Here is a 15,204-nt window from a genome sequence, read left to right as displayed (position 1 = left end):
TCAGAGCAATATTGAGTAAAAATGACCTATCGTGAGGTAAAAGAAAGTCACTACTTTGCAGTCAAATATATCTGGATTCAAATCACTACTCAGACACTTCCTAGCTATGAGTGACGGGGCTACTCTAGGTCAAAGTGTCAGCTGTGAAATGTTCATAATATGGACCTTGAAGGGGCATTTTAATAATTAAGGACAAGGTATGTGATGAGCCTAACGTAGTGATTGGGAAAACAAAACACTCAAGCAACAATAGTTAAAATGATCATGATTATGCTGATGGTAAGCAATCTTGCTTGAGCCTTGCATTTAACCGGAATGAGCTGCTGGTTTAAGACAGACATTCTTTCTGTTGTCAAGGAATCTGCTCCTATGCCTACTTTAAAAAGTTTATTTAAGGAATGGATGCCTCATTTTATCAAATGCTATTTTTAGTAACTAAGTGTTCTGGATACGAAATAAGCCAAACAGAAAATGCAATCGATGAGACTAAAATTGACTTTAAAGATAAAATATTTTCTCTAATGTTGATTTTTAGGAGCCACCCTTAATAAATTCAAACAAAAGTGAGAAAACAAGTATCTCTCCTCTGCAATCTATGTCCATATCTATAATGTGTCAGCTGTCAGCCTTCCCTGGAAAGGTAACTACCCACTTCCTAAATCTGGCATCTTTTCTCTGTGACTCAAGTTCAAGCAAGCAAAGCTGTTGGAATGTCCACCCAAAGAAGGTGGCTTAGGAAGGTCCCTGACCAGGTGGGAGGTGACAGTCCGAAAGATAAGGCCTGGTATCAATAGATCAAAGAAAGCTAAACCTTCAGATGAAGAGCAGCCCTGTAAGTCAGTTGTTGATTTGCTCCAGGGTTTCTGAATTTCACTCACAGAGAACTGACCACTGCACTGTATCGGGAGGAAATCACACTTCGGATACCTCCAGGGTAACTGCAGCCACCGCCATACCCTGCAGCTGTGGGTGTATATGAGTAGAGCCTTTCCAGAGGAGAGCTCAGCAGTCTGTGTCAACAGACATTAGAATATCCACGCACATGTACACCCGACACACAGCAAACACACTCCCCGCTGTCCTGGACCTAACACAAACATAGCTTCTCCCTCACTGTGATGGGAGATGAGAGGGAGGGTGTGTGTGTGTGTGTGTGTGTGTGCGCATGCATGTGTTCTATGCACAGAAAAAGGACTACAAGGCAGATAGAAATACACTAATATGTAAAACTTGGCTATTTGTGTTGTGAGAATTACAGGTGGGTTTTATTTTCTCCTAAAAGCTCTTCTTGTTTTTTGGAATATTCTAGTTTTTTTTCCCAAAGCATGTGTTAATTTAATGATATGTCAATTGAGTGACACAAATAGAATAATACTTTTTAAAGGGTTTCATGTGGAAGACAGGAGAAAGTATACATAACTGGTGAGAACTAGAAGCAATGAATGAATGAGACAGAGACAGAGGAAGGGGAAGCCCCTTTTAAATAGTAAGTGTCCAATAATGGGACGGATTGGCTTAAAGAACAATGATAAAATTTTACCTAAACTAAGATTTATGTTGGGCACCAACTGTGTTCCTGGCACTCTGCCATCTTCTTTGTACAAGTTTTACATCCACCCTATGAGGTAAATGGAAATTCATCCCATTTTACAGATTAGGAAACTCGGCAGGGACTGGTCAGCCTTGATCCCTGTAACACGGCTAGTGAAGGGCAGAGCAGGCTCTTATGTGTTTGGCCACCCACTGTGGGGTCCCCGTCCCTTGTGGTGCCCAGGCAGAGGCACCTTCCCTGGGGCAGCAAGAGACGTGCTAAGGGCACTATTCTTCCCTGGGGCAGCAAGAGACGTGCTAAGGCCACTATTCTTCCCTGGGGCAGCAAGAGACATGCTAAGGCCACGATTCTCCATCACAGGCGCAGATGAAAGTTGTATGGCATGTAGGACATGTTCATGCTTTGGGGCACTCCATCTAGCCATGGGGTCTGTGGGCAAGCTATTGAACCTCACTAAGCTTCAGACTCCTCCTCTGTAAGTTCAGGAAAATACTTACATCACATGGTTATTGTGAGTATTAAGGAAAGCCAATTATTTATGATGTCTAGCAGAAGAAATGTTCCTTCTCCTCTGTTACTTTCCCCTAGAAGAGAATGTCTTTCCAAGCAGACATTATAAGTGTATGTATGTGTGATTTTTATATAACCCTTGAGCATATTACTTAGCCTCTCTGTGCCTTGGTTTTCTATCTGCAAAATGGGCAGAGCAACGCACCTCCTGGAGTTATGAGGATTAAAGAAGCTAGTAGTTGTAAAGCACTTAGAATGATGCCTGGCACAGCGTAAGCATGTGTAAGTGTTCAATAAAAATACACACAGATGCTAACACCACTTAGAATCATTTCGCTATGGTAAGGACTTGAGTCACTTCTATAATGTTGCTTTTCTGGTTCTAATTCACAGGATTGCAAGAGAGGTCAGACGGGCAGCGGGGGCAAGAAGGCCCTCTGAACACCTCAGCACTCCACTCATAACACATTCCCGCGCGAAGCTGTGGCCAGAGACAGAAGGAGGAGCTGCAAAACCCCGGCAGCCTGAGATGAGGTGCTCCACCTGTGCCGACCTCCAGCGGTCCGTCTACCCAGAGTCGTGTCTCTACACCAGCTGGCAGGCCCACCCGGATCTCAGGAGGGAGTGCAGACCCCGCTCTGCCCTCCCTATGCGGAGCTGAGTCCTGAGCTGGAGCCTGCACCCAGTCCATGCTGCACCGGCCTCCTCCATCCTGTCTCCCACCCACACACGTCACACACCACTCACACACACATCACATCAACACACATGCATACTGCTCACACACACCACACACCCCCACACACATCACTCACATCAACACACATACACAACACACACACCACACACACCCCCACCACTCTCAACACATATACACACCTGCACACACCACACACACTCCACACACACCACTCACATCAACACACATACACAACACACACACCACACACACCCCCACCACTCTCAACACATATACACACCTGCACACACCACACACACCCCACACACACCACTCACATCAACACACATACACACCTGCACACAACCCACACACATATACAACACTCGCACACACCACACACATCACTCACATTAACACACATACACAACACTCCAACCCCCACACCTGACACACACCACTCACATCCACACATACACACCTGCACACACCACACACACTCCACACACACCACTCACATCAACACACATACACAACACACACCCAACACATACCACTCACATCAACACACATACACACCTGCACACAACCCACACACATATACAACACTCGCACACACCACACACATCACTCACATTAACACACATACACAACACTCCAACCCCCACACCTGACACACACCACTCACATCCACACATACACACCTGCACACACCACACACACCACTCACATCAACACACATACACAACACACACCCGACACATACCACTCACATCAACACACATACACACCTGCACACACCCCACACACACCACTATCAACACACATACACAACACCTGCACACACCACACACACATCACTCACATCACACATACACAGCACTCATACAACCCACACACCCCACACACATCACTCACATCAACACACATACACACCTGCACACACCACACACACTCCCACACACCACTCACATCAACACACATACACAACACACACACCCCCACCACTCTCAACACACATACACAACATACACACCCCACACACACCCCCACTACTCTCAACACACACACACAATACCTGCACACACCCCATATCAACACACATACACAACACACACACAACACACACACCCCCACCACTCTCAACACACATACACAATACCTGCACACACCCCATATCAACACACACACACCACACACACCCCCACCACTCTCAACACACATACACAATACCTGCACACACCCCATATCAACACACATACACAACACACACACCACACACACCCCCACCACTCTCAACACATATACACACCTGCACACACCCCATATCAACACACACACACACCACACACCCCCACCACTCTCAACACACATACACAACACACACACAACACACACACCCCCACCACTCTCAACACACATACACAACACACACACAACACACACACCCCCACCACTCTCAACACACATACACAACACACACACAACACACACACCCCCACCACTCTCAACACACATACACAATACCTGCACACACCCCATATCAACACACATACACAACACACACACACCACACACACCCCCACCACTCTCAACACATATACACACCTGCACACACCCCATATCAACACACACACACACAACACACACACCCCCACCACTCTCAACACACATACACAACACACACACAACACACACACCCCCACCACTCTCAACACACATACACAACACACACACAACACACACACCCCCACCACTCTCAACACACATACACACCTGCACACACCCCACACACCCCACACACCACTCACATCAACACACATACACACCAGACACACCCCCACCACTCTCAACACACATACACAACACACACACCACACACACCCCCACCACTCTCAACACACATACACAATACCTGCACACACCCCATATCAACACACACACACCACACACACCCCCACCACTCTCAACACACATACACACCTGCACACACCCCATATCAACACACACATCACACATACCCCCACCACTCTCAACACACATACACACCTGCACACACCCCATATCAACACACACATCACACACACCCCCACCACTCTCAACACACATACACACCTGCACACACCCCACACACTCCACACACACCACTCACATCAACACACATACACAACACTCACACACACCACACACCCCCACACCACTCTCAACACATATACACAATACCTACACACACCCCATATCAACACACACATCACTCATACACACCCCACCCCTCCACACCACTCTCAACACACATACACAACACTCACACACCTCACACACCCTGCATATACCACTTACATCAGCACATATACACACCACTGACACACACCACGCACACTCCATACACACCATTCACATCAACATACACAACACCCACACACATCATACACACCCCCACACACCACTCACATCAACACACACACACACCACTCACACACCACACGCACATCAGTCAACATACATGCACAGTATTCACACATACACCACACACACCATTCACACACACCAACACATCACACACCACTCACACACCCCGCACTCCCCCACCATTCACAGCAACATACATACACACCATTCGCAATCACACCAACACACCACACACACCACTCACACCACAACACATACACACCATTCACACACACACCACACATATACCACTCACAACATACATGCACACCATTCACATACACACACATTCGGACACACCACACACACACCACCCACACCACTCACATCAACACATACATAGCATTCACACACACCACACACACACAACTCACATACACCACACATCATTCACAAACAATACACATTGCTCACACACCACACCACTCATATACATACACCCCCACACAGCACACACACCACAAACCACACACGCACACACCATTCACATCAATAAACACACCATACATACACCACACACATGCACCACTCACAGAAATCTCACCACACAAACCACTCAAACCAACATACGCACCACACACACACACCACAAACACACATCACACTACTCACACACATACCACAGACACCTCTCTCACACCACACACACACCACATACACACAAACCACACACACAGCCCACCCCAGACCTGACAGGGAACAGCCTCCTCCTCGCTGATAGTAAGAGCTTTGCCTGAGTGGGGAAGTGTGCCCCTGCATTTGTCACAGCCCTGGGACCCCACAGCCCTACACAGCCTTTGGAAGGAACCCCAGGGATCCTGGACAAGTCATCCATCCCCTCTTGTTTCCAGTTCGCCACGGGCAGCCCAAGCAGTGCCTGGCAAGGAGCTCATCTGAAATGGGAGTGAAGAATGGGACCCTCACCTCGATTTCCCCATGCAGCTGAGGGTTTGCCACATTTAGAAAAGACAGGCGTCTGGTGCAGCACAGCAACATGAACACATTCTATAACACACATCAAAAGTCAAATAAATCTCAAAAGCCAAGGCCAAATTTTCCATTACACAAGGAAAAGTTTGGAATTGTGGCAAAGTAACCCGCTCCCCTTTATGAAGCAAAGCCACCAAAGAGCTGCTTCACCTCGCCAGTTCCTCCCTCCCATGCTTCCTTCAACCTTCTCCAGTCAGACTTGCCTGTCATCCCACTACAGAGCTGCCATCATCAGGAGGCCACTCTTGTGAAGGCAAACAGTGGCTCTTCTGCCCCTGACCTTCTATGGGGATGTGGCCTCCTGCTCCATCTCAAGCGTTTTCGCCTGGTCTTCCAGGCCCATGTCCTTCACCTCCTGCCTCAGGCCCCTCCTTCTAGGCCTCCTTTGCCTGCTCTTCCTCCTCTTCCAGATCTCAGGGCGTCTTGTGCAGCCTCCTATCCTATGTGTCCTCCTAGGTGATCTCATCCAAGCGCCTGGCAGCAGCACTGCCTCGGCTGCTGCTTCTCCAATCCACCAGCAAGCTCTCTGCTACCTCCGAGAGGTCTCTCCATCTTCTGAGCTCTGCTGCTGGCCTGCCTCAGGACACCCCTGACCTTCATGCATCCACTCTTGCCCTTCCCACTCATTCCGCACTCGGAAGCCACATTGGACAAGGCCAGCCCTTGCCTCCGTCCTCTAACACATTTTCTTTCCTCTTAGCCCAAACCTGGAGTTCCCTGCCATGATCAACTTGTTCCTGTGTGGTCAGGCCACTGCCCACCTCTCCAGCCTACCTCTCTGGCTCCAGCAACACTGCCTTATCAGTTCGTTGAACACACTATGTTCCGTTCCGACCCCAGGACCTTTGCATATGCTATGTCCTCTGGCAAGAAAGCTCTCCTCCCTTTCTTCACCTCATTAATTCCTTACAGTCATTTAGATTTTGCCCAAATATCACTCCTCAAGGAGGCCAGTCTCTGAACAACCCCTCCCCTACCCAGTCTAGGTCTGGTCCCTGGTGATTCATTCTTACTGTACCTGGACTTCTCCTGGGAATGAATGAAGGTCACAGCAGTCCAGGTGAGAGATGGCAAGGCCTGAATGATGGAGCCGCAAGGAGGGCATGCCAGAGGAAAGAGATGATGTCACTGCCTCAAAATAGTGTGTCGGCGTCAGATCCCAAAAAGGGAAAATTCTGAAAAACCTTGGTCACCTGATCCTCCTACACTGTATGGGGCAAAAAATGTCTAGAGACGGAAGAAAAATATGATTGGGCCGGTTGCATATTTACAACTACCATGCCACACATGCTCAATACAGGAGGACTTCTGCAGCAAAGTAGAGGCACACGTGCTCATGCATTCCTCGGTTCATTGATTCAGGGGGCCACACATTCAGTAGCAGCCTACTTCTAGCTCTGGCTTCATCACTATTTGCCTCAGTCTCTCCTCAACTAAGACGTGGAGTTCATCGGGACATTATTTCCTTTTGCAGAGGTTGCTGTGAGGAAGCGGTCTCTGCTTCAATTATAAGCAGCCTTTGCAAAGCTCTTCTTTGGAGCCGGGGGCTGTGCTAGAAGCTGAACAATGGTCAGAGATGAAAGGACCCAATCCTGCCTCTGACAAGTTCAGTCTTGAGTGTGATGGAGGCACAGAGCCCAGTAACTTCACACTGAGAAATGCATGCTGTGAGAGATGCTGGACACCATGTGGTGGGGAAGTCTGGGAGGGTCTGAGAAGGCTTCCTGGAGGATACCACCCCTATGCTAACCTGGCAATGGACTGCAAAAAATGCTCTGGGAGGAACAAAGTACGACAGGAAAGATGCCCTTTCCTAAAAGTGTTCCTTTGACTGCTCCAGAATTTCTGAGCAGATTCCTTTAGTCCCCTCTGAGGGGTATGCTTTCTTGTTCCTTTCCAGTCCCTGGAGCTTTCTGGTCTTTTATCCCAACTGCAACTCCCTACAGATCGAGAGTTATTCCCCCACTCAAATGCGACCCTCTCATCTAGATCTCCGCTCAGGATCCCTGATCATAACCAATGGCAAATGCACAAATAGACAGAAATATCTGTATTCGCAGCAGTCTGACTCCAAATGCAAATATCCCCTCAGGAAATTGTTTCCCATTACACACAGAGGGGAAATGACTGTCTGCTCTTAGACAAAGTTGGAATGAGGTTTGGAGCTCATTTAAAAATCAGTACAAGCTAAAGATTTTGTAAGGTTCACCATAACACAGAAAACATATCTGGTTTATAATGCAGCATCTAGCTGTAGACTATTTCACATTTCAGATGCAGACATACTGGGTAGAATTCCTATAATACAGTGTAGGCAGCGAAAACCTGGAAAAAATGTGGAACTTGAGAGCATTACAGATGAAAGGAACAGGAAGAAATGAAAAAAAGACATATTGCTCTCCCCACTATTTCATGTGAATCCAAGTAAGAAAAATATCCCCTGATCTTTACATTGGGAAAAAATTAATTACATGCAAAGTTTCACCACATGATAACATACAATATTTTAATGGCCATTCAAATAAACGAAAAACCAAGACTCTTTCCATGGGTGGGAGTAGGGTGAGGGCAGGCAACTAACCAAAGAAAAATGCTCTTCTCAATATTCATCTCTCTTAGAACAATTCTCTTCACAGAAAGCACATCAAATATCACAGCCCTACCTTTTCAGAGGGATTAAACAAAGATCTTTCTTCCTTGTGACCAACACCTTCTTAGAAGAATCTGTTATCCGTGTAGAAGAAATGTCAGAAACCTCTGGGAGGAAATGTAGCTGCATTTGTATTCTGCTCAGAAAATGTCATCACAGATCTGTTTACCTTAACTGTGGACCATGATTCAGCCGTGACAACTGTCTTGCATACTGATCAATTTATTTGCAGCAAAATTTCTAGCATTAACTGCTTAGGTTCTGAAAAATCGGTTACTTGGATTTCCTGTGCAACCATAACGAATGCACATTTGAAAAATCTAGATTCTTATCCAGACATTTCAGTGAGAGATAATAAAGGATTTTTCTTGAAGTGTAAGCAAGGGAGGGTCCCTCTGACTTCTGGAATGAAGACAGCACACATGATTCCCAAAGGACCTCCATGGGGTAGCATTTTTATAGCACAGTGTGCAGAAAAATCATTAGACTGAGAATCAGAGAACTCTGACTGCAGATCCTTGCTTGGCTTTAACCAGCTGTGAGATCCTGTGTAAGACATTCTTTTCTGATTGGCAGGCTGGACCAGGGTCTCTGCAATAGAGAAGAGGATGGCCACTGGACCCGAGAAAGTAAGAAGAAGTCAGGTCCTGCCTCCTCTGGCTGGTGCTTCCAGCCTGGACGCTGAGCCCTGGATGCCTGCCTGAGCCCCTTCTAGCAGGCAGGCAGGTTTTGGCATTAGGGAATTGAAACCAGTCCCAAGGCAGCCTGGGGAGATGTCCTCCCGCCTCAGCTAACAGTGCTGGCTCAGGTAGGGCTCTGGCTCTCCTCTGGAACAGGGGCACTGCACTACAGCACACTACGGTGTCACTCCCCATGTTCCCACTAGTATCCGAACCCACTAACTCCAGCTTCCTTCTCCACCCTGCAGGCTGAAGTCCTATAATCTCTGTGTTGAAATGTGTAAAAGGGGCAAAAATAAAACAGACCCAGCAGGAAGATGGGTAACCAGTAATTCCAGTGGAAGAAATGTAGAGAGGCTACTGTCAAGGTTATGATTCTGGAGCAAGACAACAAGGATGAGTGACCCATTCAACCTGCCCCACTCTGTGCGCGACCATCAGAAGAAAGTGTGTCACCAATCACACGGAAACCAGCCAGAACATCTGGGTTGGAAGGCTTTGTGTCCGTCAGTGGACTGAATGTCCCTAATGAGGTCTTAGAAGGAGTCTCAGTCAAAACCTAGACTCTGGCCTACCAGGACCTGAGTCTAGGGAATCAGGAGCCCAGTGCAGTAAGACAGACCCTGCACAAGAAAGGGCAAGGCATGGGTTGCTGGTGCAATGGCATGGGAGAGTGTGCAGGAGGGCTCAATGCTCTGATTCTCCACATTCGAAAATACCAGAAAGAACCATGGGTTGGTGAAGGGTTCACTGAGGAGGACCTGCCGGTGAGACACAACTTGTCAGCCTGGAGAGTCCTTGAGGCAGAAGGAGGGATAAAACTGTCTTCAGATACCTGATGGACCTTCCTGCATAAAAGATAAGAGGCCAGTTCTCAATGACTGCAGAGGCCTCTTCACAGTAGCTAAGGATATGAAAGGTAGGGGGGAAAAATGAATGACCAAGATGCATGTTGACTGTCCAAAGGCAGCTGGAAGTGAACAGAAACCAAATGAACTAACAAGTCTGACATAAGGAGAAAAGCTCATACATTATGGAACACTTCCAGATAAAAATTACTCAGCCTTTAAATATCATGATTTCAAAGATAATGTTACAGGAAAATGCTAAGAGTAAGTTAATTAAGTTAATAGAGCAGGATACAAAATCATATATGCAAACATATTTATCAGGGATCCATCAAAGTTCAGCTTCAGCTACACTATTTGCCCAAAACCTATTATTTGGCCATGGCTTCTAAATGAATGCCTTGGCCTTTGAAAGGACAAACAGTCAAATACCTATTGCAAGATCATTTCTGGCATCTCTGAACTTGTGCATGATCAATGACCTTATGATACTCAGGTCACCATCATCTCTACATCTACAGCATAACAACATCAATACTACAAATAAGGCATGCCACATGAACTTATTGCTCAAGTCTGCATATTCACTTTCAAATGTAAATCTGCATTCTAGATGTACTCAGATTAAAAAGCTCCTTGTATGTATGATGTATTTTGAACTCTCCCAGTCAGATGGTGTATAAATATAAATATTATTGCAAGAATGAAATGTGCAATAATCTTTGATCATATGGCAAAAGCTATTAATTTTATATGCAAAATTTATGTGCAAATCAATTATCAAGAACTTTACCAAACAGTTACATTTAATAGGAAGTGAGGAAAGAAGACAAATATTAAGAGACAACACTTTGGGAGGCTGAGGTGGGCAGATCACGAGGTCAGGAGTTCGGGACCAGTCTGACCAACACAGTGAAACCCCGTCTCTACTAAAAATACAAAAAATTAGCCAGGCGTGGTGGTGCGTGCCTATAATCCCAGCTACTCGGGAGGCTGAGGCAGGAGAATCGCGTGAACCCAGGAGGCGGAGGTTGTAGCGGGCCGAGATTGTGCCACTGCACTGTAGCCCAGGTGACAGTGTGAGACTCCGTCACAAAAAAAAAAAAAGAGGCAACACACTTGCTTGCTACTTTTACAAAGACTGTCATTTTCTTTCTGAGACAAGATATGTGCAGAACCATAAATACTACTGTAAAACAGAATAAAAGAGATCATTAGTATATATCATAAATCATGTCTTTGTGGAATTGTTTGGTATACTGGCATTCACAATAATAAACAACCTTTAGGATTTTAGATTTTTCTATCTGTTTCTGTTTAGACCACGTATCTTTCAAGAAAAAGTCTTATTTGGAATCCTTCATATCTTTATAAGGACAAATTAATTGCCAACTTTATTGACTGTGCCACCTCAAAAATTCATAAGGGAAAAAAGCCACCCATATCACACCATAACATCTATAGTAAATCATCACCAATCCAGACATAATTAACAAAACCAATGTAGTTCATTCCTCCACCAAACTCAGTTGCAAACAAGTGTCTATATTTAGTATCATAAATTGCAGCATGGTAAGCACAGGAGTATCTAGCAGTGGGCAAGGTCCAGATACGACTGTTTCTGACTTAGAGTTTAACTTTACGATGTGAAGAATCCTAATAAACAAAAATAACATAAGAACAATACCTATTTTTGTTAGAATGTCATATTTTCATTCAATGATTCAGCATCAGCCTCAATCACAGCCAAACATAGATGCTTGGCCATTCAGCATTAAGGAAAACTGAATTAGCTCAACACACCTCTAATATATGTATGTCCAGACAGAGAAAGAGACTCTGTGTGTGTGTGTGTGTGTGTGTGTGTGTGTGTGTGTGTGTGTGTGTAGGTAAATACTTTTAAAAAAGGAACAAAGCTAATTTTGAGTGGTAAGACTACATAGGATTTTTACTGCCCACTTATCATTTTCCATTATCTCTGTGTTTTAAAAACTTAGAATACAATACTCTTATGATCAGGAAGCAATGCAAGTGATGTAATCGAAGGTAAGTGAAATGCTGGGTTCTGTGGGCGGGCTGTGTGGGAACTGGGAACACAGAGCTGGGGGAGTAGAAGAGAAGCCAGCAGCTGTGAAATGGTATAGCCACCTCCAGCTGAGCAAACTTCCCTACAGGGATGGGACAAGGGTGATGAAATGGGGAAAAGGTAGAATTCGAGGCTGAAATAACTACTGAGTTCCAGAGAGGTAGCAGGCCCTGAGCAGGCTCATAAATCTGCACAGCAACACTGTGAAAGAAGCATCATTATCACCATGTCCTGGGTGTGATGATATTCAGGGTTTTCTGATTAGTACAGTAGTAAATGTGCATGGTAAACAATCTGAAATATTCAAGAAAGAGTAAAAACCAAGGAGATGAGGCCACACAAGAGGAGAGGAGACAAAAACAGGATAAGAGAGATGGAGAGGGTGAGACTCTGGCAAAGAAAATATTAAAAGATGAGTTATTCAAGGTGGGGGAGACACTGCCACCGGCTCTGAAGTCGGGCCAAGAGGTTAACAGTGGCCTGCCGAGTGTGCAGTTCCTCCTGTGGCTCCCTTCGCAACCTCGTGACTTCTTGATGCTGGGAGCAATGAGGAGTGAAGGCCCACTTCTCTCCACAAAGGGTAGACTGAGGTTATTCCACAGCACAGTACAAGGCCCTGAATATACAGAAAGGAAAGATGGAGCCCATCGAGATGGGAGAAGAAGGACCAGCAAACAGCCAGGGACAAGCTGTGTGAAAAGTGACACAGCAGGTAAATCCAGAGAGCTCTGGGAACCAGAGGCACCAAACAGCACAAAACGAGAGAGACAATCAGTGGGATGGGTGCAGAAGTCTCTGGAGGGGGCAATAAGTTGGTGGATTCTAAACACTGTTTAACCAGGAAGTAACAGACAAGGTGAGTCAAGCTTGAGTCCTGCCCGCTGGGCTCACAGATACCCTGGCCTTCTCAATTATCACGCAAAACCCACACCTTTGAAAGAGAGTGGGACAAATACTAAACCGGATAGCATGCAGAGACGTTAAAATCCCAGGCACAAATGAAGACTGTCCACATAACCAGGGACATGTGCCCCTTCTCCACATGTACTGATTGTTGTCCAGCCACAATGAAAGCAGCTACCATCCTTCCTGGTGCCAGGGCCCACACCAGTCATGAAGAAAATACAGACCCCCACCAGTATACCAGATGGCTAATCATCTGGAGGATGTGGGTGTCTTGGGAGTATCACTGCCTACTTTAGACAGTGGACAGCAACCTGCACTTCCTGTACATTTAACTCAAACCCTATGGAGGTGGCACCATGATGGGGACACCTGGATGGATGTGGTGAGGCAACATAACATGGTTACAATCCCTCACTTGCTGAGTGTGTGTTTCTGTTTCCCCAGGTAGAAGGACCTCCCCAAGGTCAGGAAGCAGTGTCTATTCATTTGTCGTATGGAATCACCACACCCTTCAGTGACGGCCATGCTTTCCTTGTCGCCTTGTTTGAGATTGAGTGGGTCCCACAGAACTGTGTTCCTGGAAGCCTTGGTAACTGCTCAGATCCCAGGTGCTTTACCTGCCAGCATCCTGCAACTCAGCAAGATCAGAGTCCAGACCTCGTAAGATGTTGAGACTTCACCTACAGCTGCCCCACCCAGGCTGATGAAGCATCAATCCAAGACGAAGGGGCTCATCCCTGAGTCTGTAGGTAAAGGTGGGAGGGAAAAGCTGAATAATGAGGGCAGCTGTGCAGGGAGGGGGAAGGATGAAGGAAGGGATGACTTGGGCTGTAGGAAGTAGAGGCTTCCTGCGCAGTTAGCTGAAGACAGTCTGCTCACAATTGCACATGTGCATGGCATTGTAGCTGGGACGCACTAGCCATTCAACACATTTTTTTTTCCTTGTTTTGCCCATATCTCCTCAAATTCCTTTTACCATCAACACATATTTTTTACACGGATGAATGAGTCAATGAATGGATAAATTTTGCTCTGAGTGCTGCCCTAAGAGGCACATACAAGGTTCTCAGTTATTCAGGTGCAAAATCAGTGCCAAGTGATCCACAGCCACTTCAAAGCTGTCTCTGAAGGCCACACACCTCCCACTTCTAAGCCAGTAATGGCCTTGGACAGCATAACCTTAGTACTGCCTGCTCCTGTGGACAGAGGGAGGGAGGGAACCTGGCCTCGGAGCCAGAGGAATGCGAGGGGGCTGTGGGGTCAGCAATGTGCATTGGGGGGGCGCAGCTGTTTGGACTGGGAGGCAAATTGTTCTATGGGAAGGGGTGGAAAAGGGAGGACCGGGGCCCAGGATGAAAGGAAGCCAGTTCAAAGGCCAGGGCAGCCTCTACTCAGCAGCAACGGACCTTGCTGCTTCTGAAGCAGGGACTGCCCCAATAACAGCTCTTCTCAGGAGGAAGTTACTATGCCCGCAATCCTGGAGGATCAGGGTTCTTCAAAAGTGAGAACCAAAATTAAAGGGAAGGGTACTCCACACCGCCAGCCTCCATCACCCCAAGAGGGAAAGAGAACCTTGGGCAGAGCTGGCACCTGTGGAGGAGGCGATGGGGTGTCCTGGCTGAATAAAGGATGAGGGCAGGAGATGTGTGGCCAGGTGGCCCCTTGGCAGTGCTGGTTGTTGGCTGTATCTGCAGACACTGAGGGATTGGGGGGCTCCCTGGAAACTGGACTTCAGTGAGCATGGAGAGTAGTACAGGCGACAATGGGCAGGAGGGAAGAGTGAACCCAGACATCCCAGTGGTTTACCCGCAGGTAAGGATCCAGGTGCTGCCTCTCAGGAGCAGGAGTTGCAAAA

The 15,204-nt window shown here is 46.8% G+C and overlaps 1 protein-coding gene and 1 pseudogene across 10 annotated transcripts in view; one reads left to right on the top strand and one right to left on the bottom strand.

Moving 5' to 3' along the window:
• Positions 1-15,204, bottom strand: part of ARNT2 (aryl hydrocarbon receptor nuclear translocator 2) — a 203,601-nt gene that overhangs the window by 157,257 nt on the left and 31,140 nt on the right. For 3 of the 10 annotated variants that reach the window (XM_065548282.1, XM_005560252.4, XM_073996514.1), the window contains exon 1: positions 7,198-7,314. The exons of 4 other annotated variants lie outside the window; for them this stretch is intronic. Coding sequence is in view for 1 of the 6 variants with exons in the window: in XM_005560251.5 (XP_005560308.1) it covers positions 6,383-6,389 (7 nt within the window). In the remaining 5 variants the exon portion in view is untranslated. Of the gene's footprint in view, positions 1-6,382; positions 6,737-7,197; positions 7,315-8,842; positions 8,968-15,204 lie in introns of those variants that run through there. 3 more of the 10 variants (XR_012415246.1, XM_005560251.5, XM_005560253.4) reach the window with 2 other exon arrangements.
• Positions 5,245-13,867, top strand: LOC123574466 (uncharacterized; annotated as a pseudogene).

Source organism: Macaca fascicularis, chromosome 7 (genome assembly GCF_037993035.2).
Source record: "Macaca fascicularis isolate 582-1 chromosome 7, T2T-MFA8v1.1".
Classification (NCBI taxonomy): Eukaryota; Metazoa; Chordata; class Mammalia; order Primates; family Cercopithecidae; genus Macaca; species Macaca fascicularis.
The sequence above is the reverse complement of the archived record's forward strand: the minus strand, read 5'-3'. Positions and strand labels throughout refer to the sequence as shown.